An 11,567-nucleotide genomic window follows, 5' to 3' on the forward strand; every position below is an offset into this window, starting at 1 on the left:
TTATTGAAAGCGAGATCAAACACTACAACTGGGATTGAGCTCAGTTAATTGACGCGCTAAGTGAGTACAAATTTGAAGAATACAGAAAGAATAATGATAAAATACAGGTCCATTCTCGTAGTCTGGATCTGGTCTATTTATAGCTTAGGTCGACTTGTCCTGATCGTCCATCTAGAGAACACGTGGTCGCACTGGAGATCATCTCAGAGCTCGTTCGTTGGTTGACCTGAGTTGTTGAGGGCGAAAAGTCAGAGTGGAGACCATTTCTTCCGGGTTGACTTGGTGAGGGCTGAGACTCTGTCCGACTGAAGAAGAGAGGACACCTTGAATGTGCTGGCTTAGGCTTATGTCGAAGTGAGCTTATATGGACGAGGTGAACTGGGCTAAGCTGAACTCGACATAATATTTGCACTTGGGGTTGGCCCAACTGAGCATTGTAGTTGGGAGGTCGGATCCTACTCCCACACAAGCCCTAGTGAATGAGGATCACGACATGAACAAGTTTGTCTCTCCCAGCCAGATTCTTTTCAGTCTTTGGGCCAGTTTCACCCACGCCCCATGAACTTCGCGCCACCAAGCATATGGACTTTGAAAACTTCACTGTAGAGAAAATTATTTACAAACAAAATCACATACTCTATATTAGTTTCGAACAATTCATTAACGTAAAATCATCAATAAGTCAATTAATTAACTTATACATACGAATGCCTATATACATAACTAAACCTAATTCAATAAGTTAATAAATTAGCTAATTAACTAAACATAATTCAACAACTTAATAAATTAACTTAACAAGCAATTCACAAGGCTAGAGTGATTTTTGCTTATTAATTAACAGACACGTCAATGACTTGTTCGAGTTAATTAATTAACTAATATTTAATAGAAGAGTTGTACCTATCTTCGTGGTGGTTCAGAAGTTTCGTTGGAGAAGAGTTCCGTCGGAATAGAGGCGACACCAAAAAATGCACGCGTCAAAACTTTGGGCAATTTAGGGTTTGAGATCGATTTTAATATAAGAGATCGATTAGCTGGCGTTTCAGTGGAGGTGACCTCGGCGTCGTCGGAGAAGGTAACGGAGACGATGATATATTAGGTGACGACGAGCGGCGGCGGCGACGAACGGTGACGAGCGGAGTTGTTGGAGAAGGTGAGGAGCGGTACATGCTCTGCGATGGCGACAAGCGTCGGTCGGAGCATGAAGTTTCTGAGCGATTTTAGGTTTTAAGAACGATTTTGAGAGAAGTGACTGATTTGGGTCGTAGAGCATGGAGACGAGATATATGTACATGGGCATTAGCGGAACTTCGGTATAATGTTAAATTAGGTAGGCTAAATTCTTAATAAATTCAAACTTGGGGTATCTTTCAAAATGAAAGTGGGCTACGGACTACTGAGCTAACTCACCCATATTTTGAAGGTGAACAATTTTAATGAGTTTAATTCACGTACCTGGTTGAATTAAAATAATTGTCTAATTATTATTTAAATATAAATTAAAATGAGTTGAATTTTTTCTAAATTTTTTTGCTAAAAAAATACACAAAATCATCTAATCTATCAATTTAAATGGCCTATTAATAATATGTCAAACATACCGATTGTGGTTTGGTCTATATTGGTAATTTCACACCTATCTTGATTGATAGGTCTTAGTTTCAAACTTCACAGGTTACAAAAATGTATTCTCCCTTAAGATTTATCTTAAATTATTTAATGTTGGCTGCTACTTGGGCTTTGCTTACTTACTAATATATGATAGTGATAATTCTAAAAAAAGAAAAACAGGCCAATTGTAAAAATAAAAATTTTAAATAAAAATAAAAAATGCGTTCATCACATACAAATGTAACGGCAGTGTTGCCAAACCGTCCGCTAGCGGGAACAAATTATTTAAAATTTAAACCGTTTTGAGATTAACCATGGTCAAATAAACGGGTTAGACCAAAACCAATCAGACATTGCCAGCAAAGCAAAAGGTAAACTTAACCCTAAATACATACGCGAAACGTTTCTCTGAATGTACCTCTCTTCCTACAAATACCCCCATCAAGTCCCATCTGCCTTCCACAGCAAAGCTTATCTCCCCTCACCTTATCATCTCTCCCAATCGAAAGCGTCTTCATAAACGCTTTCGTTTATACTTTCTGTAATCTTCATTTTCTTCGTGATCTTCATCTCTTCGTTTTTTCGCGAAAATGAGGGAGTGCATTTCGATCCACATCGGTCAGGCCGGAATCCAGGTCGGAAATGCCTGCTGGGAGCTTTACTGCCTCGAACATGGCATTCAGGTTCGTCATTTTCTCTTTCTCAATTCAGGGGATCGGATTTTCTGTTGTTTTCATGGTTTAATTACCGTAGATCTACTGTTTTGAGATGTTGTTTCCTGCTGACAGATCTATAAAGTAACTTCCATTTTCATTATATTTCATGTCAGATCTATGTATCGTCGTAGCTTTATCAGATCCATTAGTTTTTTTTTAATCAATTAAAATATCTCTTGATTCGGAGATTAGATGTCGGATATTTTTTGAAACAGTAATGTAATTGAATGTCGATTTGCTTATCGAATCTGAGTAAACTCAGATCTGACATATGATTCGCATTCTCCAAGTTTTAGGTTAGGTATCTCGATTCGCTTTCGTATAAGACGATGGATGTAGTTTCTACAATTTCCTAGAACATGTAACTATAACTTTGGATCCTATAGCGAGTTTGAACGTTGTTAGATAGATCTATCTAATTACCTTAGATATGTTTCATAATTTTTTTTTTTTCATGCGTAAGGTCTTTTTACACATGTGAGATTATTTGAATTCATTTGTATGGAGTTCGGATCTGCGAAGCTTAACATCTGATTTTGATGAACTTGTTCAGCCCGATGGCCAAATGCCGAGCGACAAGACTGTGGGCGGAGGAGACGATGCGTTCAACACGTTCTTCAGCGAGACTGGGTCAGGGAAGCACGTGCCGAGGGCGGTGTTTGTCGATCTCGAGCCGACCGTGATTGACGAGGTCAGGACCGGCGCTTACCGCCAGCTGTTCCACCCGGAGCAGCTGATCAGCGGGAAGGAAGACGCTGCCAACAACTTTGCCCGTGGTCACTACACCATCGGAAAAGAGATCGTTGACCTCTGCCTGGACCGCATCCGCAAGCTGGCCGACAACTGCACCGGCCTCCAGGGCTTCCTCGTCTTCAACGCTGTCGGAGGTGGAACCGGTTCCGGCCTCGGCTCCCTCCTTTTGGAGCGCCTCTCCGTCGACTACGGGAAGAAGTCCAAGCTGGGGTTCACTGTGTACCCGTCCCCTCAGGTCTCCACCTCCGTGGTCGAGCCCTACAACAGCGTCCTCTCCACCCACTCCCTCCTCGAGCACACCGACGTGGCTGTCCTTCTCGACAACGAGGCCATCTACGACATCTGCCGCAGGTCCCTCGACATCGAGCGACCCACTTACACCAACCTCAACCGCCTCGTCTCTCAGGTCATCTCTTCCCTGACGGCCTCGCTGCGCTTCGACGGGGCTCTCAACGTGGACGTGACCGAGTTCCAGACCAACTTGGTGCCGTACCCGAGGATCCACTTCATGCTCTCGTCCTACGCTCCGGTCATATCCTCGGAGAAGGCCTACCACGAGCAGCTCTCGGTGGCGGAGATCACCAACAGCGCGTTCGAGCCCTCGTCCATGATGGCCAAGTGCGACCCGAGGCACGGGAAGTACATGGCTTGCTGTCTGATGTACAGGGGTGACGTGGTCCCCAAGGACGTGAACGCGGCTGTGGCGACCATCAAGACGAAGCGGACTATTCAGTTTGTGGATTGGTGTCCGACTGGGTTCAAGTGTGGGATCAACTACCAGCCTCCCACTGTGGTCCCCGGTGGAGACCTCGCCAAGGTCCAGCGAGCTGTGTGCATGATCTCCAACTCCACCAGTGTTGCAGAGGTCTTCTCTCGCATTGACCACAAGTTTGACCTCATGTACGCCAAGCGAGCCTTTGTGCACTGGTACGTTGGTGAGGGCATGGAAGAGGGAGAGTTCTCTGAGGCCCGTGAGGACCTCGCTGCGCTCGAGAAGGACTACGAGGAGGTCGGTGCCGAGGGCGCTGAGGATGATGATGATGACAACGAAGAGTACTGATTCTTCTGCTGTTGGTTTCTGTTGTTTCTTTTCGTTTCTATGTTTCTTTCTGTTTTTATCGTCACTTTGGTTTGACTGAAAATCAAGACTTGGTTTGAAGAACTACTTGTGTTAGTTTGTAGTATCATTTCTTTATGTTGCGTTTCTTTCATCTGCCAGTGCCTTGTGTTTGGAGTTCTATCGTGACTGGGTGTAAAAACTTTAAATTCTTATATCTTATTTGTGTGTTTCTTAAACCTTTTGAGTATCTTGGATGAAGCCAATTTTGGCATTGTGTTTCTTTGGCTTCCGATGTTTGGGGTTGTATACTTGGATCTAGTTTTGGGTTTTGAAGGTTCATTTGGACTTTGGTCTTTCGTTGCTCTGACTCGGACAGTAAAACTAAAATAAGTAACAAGCTATACTTGAAGAGGACGTAGTATATTTACACATTTTAGTTTTTACAAGTCACCACCCCTGAAGTAAGGTCCGGTGAAGAAAGAAGTGGAGAAGGTCCCACCGGTGTTGGGGAAGAGAGTGAGAAAGCAGACGAGTGCGAGCACAAATCCCCATGCGAGCCTATCATCGCCCAAAGGAGTGATCTCGTCTTTGGCCGGAATCTCTTCACCTCCGCGGAAGAAGGTCGCAAAGAGAGCCCAAGCGAGGCAAAGCACGCTCCCGGTGAGCCCTCCGATGCCGAGGAGGAGGGAGGTGGCGAAGGAGAGCACGGCGGCGGCGCTGCGGCCGAACATGGCCTGTGCGATTCTGCCGCCTTCGAGCCTGCCGCAGGGGAGCAGGTTGAGGGAGGTCACCACCATTCCCAAGAGCCCCGCAAAGGCCAGCGGGTCCACCGGGACTCCCACCCCTTCCACCGCGTATGGGAGCACATTCCCTAGATCGTCCGTGTACGGTCCAATCACGTATTGGATGAACGAAAGCAACGGGTTGTTGTAGAAGAATTGAGGTCTTATGTACCTTCAAACGCAAGAAAACAACAAAGTTTAGCCAATTTCAAACCACGGTTCAAATTGTCTTTTCATTTTCTTACAGTGCGTTATCGCCACCGTTGAAGCTTCCGTCGGCAACAAAGGCTGCAACGGCGAGGGCGAGTGAGGTTAGGTACGCGGTGGCCGTTCGAGCCACGGCGATGTCGAACAAAGCTAATTTATTGGGGAGAAGCGACTCGTAGTTGTTCATGACTCCCAGGCAGCCCGTCCAACTCGACGGCACCAAGAAAGATGGGCTCAGCTTCACACCATACTTGGCTGCGGTCAACCTTGTGGCTACCTGTGGTCAACCACTAGAAGATATAAATCATTTAGGTCATTAAAATTATGACACACACACACATACCTCGGAAACTCCGAGAATGGAAATGAAGCCGGTGAAGAGAGGGACGACGTCGGAGATGTAGTCGTCGACGGTGGCGTCGGGTTTGAGAAAAAAGCCGCTCATCAAAGCGATGGTCCCGAAAGTGGTGACGCAGAGAGCTATGGCGCTGACGTAGCCCCAAGGCGTGCTCAGTTTTGTGGCCTCCAATTGGAGATCAATCTCAGCTTTTGGTTGCACAACGCACGCCTAAGTAAAACACACACACACAACAAACGAACACGTCTTCTCTTGATAAGAAAAAACTTAATAAAAAAATAAAATTACATTTCATAGAAAAATTTTAGAATAGCAAAAAGGATCAAAAGGCTTAATTTTTTTTAAAATTTTTTAATTTTAAATATTCCGTTAAATGTTTATTTTTATCCGGAATTCATTTTATTGTCAAGGTAAACATGAGTTGAGCATTTTTTTTCACTCCGGCATGTAAGTTGTAGCTAATAGCTATACATAATATCGCAAATATATAACTTTCTTCAAATTTTAGCATGGATTTTAACATGATAGACTTTTCGACATGAAATTCTATAACCACTAATTTAAATATATTTAATTTAGTATAATTGAAGTTTATGCATACTTAAATTTGTTATTTATTTTCAAGGGGATTAATTATGTACAGACGTCATTATTTTTATCATCATAAAAAGTCACTGATGGACTAAAATTCCTACAAGATACATATAACAAAAACTTTACCCCATTAAATTAATTTTAAATCTCATTCAAAAATGTCACTCGGTAGTTGTACTTATAGGACTATTAAAAAAAACAAAGGTACCTGTTTTGTGATGTCGTTTGTTCTTTCTTCCATCAACCAAACGACAACGTCCTTCCCAGCCGCTTCCGAGAGCTTCTTCTCCAACTTGGGAATGGCTTCTTCGACTGGCTTCCTCAGATTCCCCACAAATATCCCTCCGTCGCCGAATCTCCGAACGTCCGTCGCGAAAAACGTGTCGAACCCAAAGCAGTTCTTCAACTGCACATGCACAGTTGATCAATATCAGTACTCCAAGCAAGGGCTCACTCACACGTCATAAATCATCATTCATTCAAACATACCTTGTTGAGGTCGAGGGGTTGGAAAATCTGCTCGACTTTCTCTAACACCTCTCTATCTCTGGCCAAGCTGTCTCGGAGAGCTTTGTTGAGCAGAGACAGAACAGGGTTGTCGCTGTACTTGCTGCTCTCTCTGTCCAACTCCTTGAGCTTCCTATCGGCTCTCTTCTTCTCCAGCTTTATGGCCGCTTCGATCGACGGGCTTCCCATGAACTTCTTGAACTCCTCGTCCGTTTTCCAGTCCTTCTCTTGCTCTTCCTCTTCGGTGACGCTCTGTTTCTCTTCTTCCTCTTCTCTTGGTTTCTCCGAGACTACGCTGGCTGAACCGGGCTTTTCGTTGTCCAGCTCGGCTTTGACCGACAGGCTTAGAGATCGTTTGGGTTTGGCGGGTATTCTTGAGAGAGGGAATGAGAAATGGGTCTTGTTTTTTAATGGGGTTTTGGTGGTCGGGGACATGGATGAGAGACGAGAGGTGATTTGGAGAGTGGTCGCCATTGAGAGAGCGAGAGAGAGCTTTGAGACATTGATGATGGGGTTCGTAAATTTTTGCTAATATAAAAAGAGTTTGAGAGAGGGAGCTAGAGAATGTCTAGAAGTTTGGAGAAGTGGGACACGTGTTATGGGTGTTGATTGTCACGACAAAAGTTAATTGAAATTTCATATTTATGGTTTGGAATTTAATTAGTGGATATTATGACGTTAAATTATTTATTTTAGTTTTATTAATTTATCTTTCATTTCATATAGAGGCCTTCATTTTTTTGATCGAACATATAGAGGCCCTTATAGTTCTATGGGTTTAGATTTGAGAACCTATACATATAATATAATTGAAAAATTACACAGTATATTAACTCTATTTAGATATGTACACATATTGACACAAAAATTCTAATATATCTTATTTTCATAAAAAAAACCATTAAAAAAGAAAATTAAGGTACATTGAATTTGTTTATTAGTTTAATGGAATTTTAAGGTATACGAGTTCTTTCTAAAACTTAAAAAGCTGAGTTTAACAATACTCGAAAAAACATATGAAATTATATTAACTCGTAAACAACTTGAATAGCAAGAATATAAATCATCTAACTTAGAAATGACAACATTTTCCTAGGGAGAGATGGAGAAAGATTGAGAAGAGAAGAAATAAACTTGATGGATCAAATTTCATAATTAAAAGCATAGAACGTGTTTATTCGACTTATGAAGCTCATGATTTATTGTTAAAACTATTTCATCAATAAACTCTCTATCGATGACCATAAGAACTGCGTAAATTACTCTTTATTCATCGCTTGCATTTTATCCTTTAACACCACTTAGTCATTATACATGCTATATTTCCAAATTTAATCTCGAATACGAGTCCTCTATCATTTATCATGTCAGAGTCAGACCAGGCTATTAAGGAAATAATCTTCTTCACATCTTTGGAAAAAAAATATAAATTTCATTTCTATTACTAATACTTTCATCCAACCGGACTAATTAATCTCCAACGTGTAAGTATTAACCCGTTCTAGAAGACAAGTTTTAACAAAACGGTCAAAAGACTAACGTAGTAGGATCAAAATAAAATCATTGAGAATAGAGGTCGAATTGATAATGATTAATTCTGTAGGATGATAATAAAAATTATATGTATATATATATTAGCTTCAACATGATGGAACATAATTAAATGTCCATCTTCGTTCTCCGCCCGATTTGAAATCTTGTACACCTGATCTTATTTGCTAATGCCATTGATAAGACTTCACATCTTTGTACTTTCTCATCTATTTGATCAATGAACATGACTTAGCGTAGAAGAGCCCACGAGATATGGCTGTCCTGTTTGTATAAAACCTATATTACTATAATGCCTTTCCACAGAGAAGATGATGAATCAACCCTACAATATTAGTTCCCTTATGTTTCGGACAATTGCTTTAATGAGGCTTAGAGTAGTACAAGAATTTTCTCGTCCAATATATTCATCTAAGCTTGAACAAGGCGGGGAAAATATTGGCATCCATTTTTTTTTCTGTGGACCAAGAATCATATAATCACTAATAAATTAAAGAAACCAATAAAACTTCATAGGCCTTCATTAAAAATGAAAAGAAAGAATGTTGTGTCATCATCAAACATAATGCCAATCATGAATATTTATCGCAGCCACTAAGATGGAATTAAAGTATTGCTCCAAAATCACAATGGAATTGAAGAATTATTCCGTTCTATCATCAGTGTCTCCTCTTTGTACCTTTATTTGACGGAGAGCGTTTCGAGAGAGGGTGCGAGCCGTTTCAAGAAGTTTCTAAACTCAGCTTTTCGCGTCCATTTGCAAAGAAACTCGACCTTCATATGCTTTAGGTAAGGCCATGGTGGTAAGCTGATCTCCCTAAGATTTTTGGGAAGGTCAAAACCCTACACAATTAAACACAACAATGTGATAAAGAAAGTGAAAACACATAGATTGAAATCGAAAATCGCAGTACATACCACGCCATAGGTGTCTGACTGAAGAGTGAGATCAAGACTAGTCCAAGTGTTATTTATATTCGAAAAGAAGTTTATGAGCTCAGAAGATGAACCCCAAACATAAAACTTGCCTTCTCCCATAAAACATGTTGACTCTCTAACTTTTATACCGCCCCTATAACTCAAGGAAACCAGTTTAGGAGCATCAGCTATGACCTCAAGTTCCAGATCCTCTTTCCATTGAAATGGAATTCTCTTAAACACAGAAAGATGTTTCAGACTTTCATTTGAGAGGAATAATTGTTCAACATGCCCTGTATACAGTGTCAAATTCTCAAGGAGAGGGAGTATTGAAATCTGATCCTCGATCTCTTTGATCTTGAAAGTGGGTAGGTCAGATATCGTAAGATCTCTGATAGCTTTGCAGGCGGAGAAATCGAGTTCGTGACCGCAAATGTTCATTAATTTTAAAGATTGAAGGTTTCTAGCTTTGATATTTGCCGATTCAATTTCGGCTTCCACATCCAAGAACTTGAGGCTAAGACTTGAAATTCGAAGGCGAAAAACGGGATAGATTTCACTCAAGAAACATTTCTCAAGGGATGGGCACCCGATGATCAGATTGTATAGTACGATGCTATCAATCCGAATATCAGTTAACGACATGGATTTCAAAGATGGAAGATTCACCGAACAAGAAGCGCTTATCTTTAGACAACCGTTCAACTTGAGAGAAGTCAATAATCTTCCGTTCAGCACCGCAGAGGGCAAGCTGTACATTTTTTGGGTGTCCTCTTCTGGAAGCAAACAAATATCCAAATCCCTAACAGTGTTCATTATGACATTTGAACCAAACCACTTACTTAGGCCGGCCAACCATTTGCGGGAACAATAAGTCTCGAGCTTAAAGGTGGTCACAGCCGAGCCCTGAATGAAGCGCAAAGCTCTCCGGCGGTGCTTCAAACACTTCTCCACGAACACATTGAGGGATATTGGCCGCTCGAACCCAACTTTGTGCGAGAATTGAAGAGCGGGAACGAAATGCCACATTCGTCTCCAACGCTTGGAAAGGAGACTCATACGAACGGCATCGACGGTTGGAACAAACGAAAGGATGTGATGTATCACACAGTCCGGGAGCTTCGAGATTCTGTCCACAGTCAAAGCATGAATACATGTGCCGTTGTTGTTGTCTTCCTCTGTTGTTGATTCACGCTTTTTGGCTCGTTTTCTTGCCATTGGATCAAACACTAGAAAAAGATTCACCAGCAAAAGAAGATATTAGGACACCCATGGTCCTTTAAAAAAGATACAACTATCTCTAGAACTCAAATACCATTGACGCATTATGAAGACCCTACATTATACAATAAATCTAGAACAATAAAGATACATCATTCAATGACATTCTAAAGATCTGCAAACCTGGCGTTAATGAAAAAGAAAATCTTGATGAACTCCCAAAAAATGCTCACAATCTGTTATGGGATTGAATGTTATAGGTGTATATCATTTAATGATGTTGTTGTCTTAGTTATAGAACTCCAATAGAGACCGAAGACCAGAAATCCTTCCTATAAGACACAATCAAACTTCAGCACCTTGATTTCTACCTTCTAATTTGTAAATCCATTTTAGATGATTGAAGCATATCGTCGACACATATAGGGTTAGTGGAAAAACGAAAACTGTTTCTTACGTTTACAGAAAATTGATTGCAAATAAGCCCACAGCAGAAACAAAATTAGAAGATCGATAAAACAAATTTATATCAGTAATATATAATACAAACGTTTGGACGAATCATATGAAGCTTATACCTTGTAAGTTGGCCGAACTCGATTGTCATAAACTTTTGTGATGATGATGGGAATGTTTAAAAGTGATATCACAGAAGAAAATATAAAAACACTAAGTGACATGCTATATGAAGACATTCAATTGTATATTGCCAGCTTTCCGATTACATGTATTAGTAATAAAAATAATCACAATTTATGGAAGTTAGTTGAAAGATTTAAAAAAAAAAAAAAAAAAAAAAAATTCCATGCTATGCTGAGACTTTCAATTTTAAATGCAAGCTTTCAGTTGACATGTACTAATAAAAAATAAATTTTAGCGTATATATTGCGAACCTGCTTCCCACTGAGTGTGTAGATGCTGGTCCAAAGTATTATGTGATCTTAGGTGAGAAAAAAAATAAGACTTTTTAAACATATATTAAAAAGAAATCAAGTAATAATTTATTTTTTAAAAAATTTGATGCTTTTTTCTCTAAAATTTGATTTTTTTTTGGAGTCTTAGGTCATTGCTTAAGTGGCTTAAGTTTCAAGCCAGCTCTTGTAAAAGTTTGGCTATCTTTTAAGCCAAGCTGACTTTATGATCAAATTGTTGAAAATGAAAAACAACATACCTTTATATTCCATTTTTTAAAACCTAAATATTTCTAGACATATCTCTATATATTTTTTCCTCCATACAAAAATATATTAATTATTCCGCAGCAAAACGCATGGCATATAATGCTT

The 11,567-nt window shown here is 40.4% G+C and overlaps 3 protein-coding genes across 3 annotated transcripts; 1 reads left to right on the forward strand and 2 right to left on the reverse strand.

Annotated features, from left to right (window-relative positions):
• Positions 1–2,042: 2,042 nt before the first annotated feature.
• On the forward strand, positions 2,043–4,379 carry LOC149389792 (tubulin alpha-4 chain). Its single transcript, XM_089623498.1, has 2 exons — positions 2,043–2,297; positions 2,884–4,379. The coding sequence occupies exons 1-2, from the start codon at positions 2,205–2,207 to the stop codon at positions 4,141–4,143; spliced, it is 1,353 nt and encodes a 450-aa protein (XP_089479624.1). The 5' UTR covers positions 2,043–2,204; the 3' UTR covers positions 4,144–4,379.
• A 140-nt stretch (positions 4,380–4,519) lies between these two features.
• On the reverse strand, positions 4,520–7,094 carry EGY3 (ethylene-dependent gravitropism-deficient and yellow-green-like 3). Its single transcript, XM_089623497.1, has 5 exons — positions 6,574–7,094; positions 6,293–6,490; positions 5,476–5,700; positions 5,171–5,409; positions 4,520–5,097 (listed from the first exon to the last, which is right to left on the reverse strand). Exons 1-5 carry the CDS (start codon positions 7,063–7,065, stop codon positions 4,584–4,586), a joined length of 1,668 nt encoding a protein of 555 aa, XP_089479623.1. The 5' UTR covers positions 7,066–7,094; the 3' UTR covers positions 4,520–4,583.
• A 1,729-nt stretch (positions 7,095–8,823) lies between these two features.
• LOC149389794 (F-box/LRR-repeat protein At3g26922-like) lies at positions 8,824–10,278 on the reverse strand. The gene is made up of 2 exons (XM_089622722.1): positions 9,061–10,278; positions 8,824–8,985 (listed from the first exon to the last, which is right to left on the reverse strand). Exons 1-2 carry the CDS (start codon positions 10,276–10,278, stop codon positions 8,824–8,826), a joined length of 1,380 nt encoding a protein of 459 aa, XP_089478848.1.
• Positions 10,279–11,567: the final 1,289 nt, after the last annotated feature.

The sequence above is a fragment of the Urtica dioica genome, chromosome 8 (genome assembly GCF_054948205.1).
Source record: "Urtica dioica subsp. dioica isolate 48M chromosome 8, U.dioica_male_clone48M_v1_H2, whole genome shotgun sequence".
NCBI classification, from domain to species: domain Eukaryota; kingdom Viridiplantae; phylum Streptophyta; class Magnoliopsida; order Rosales; family Urticaceae; genus Urtica; species Urtica dioica.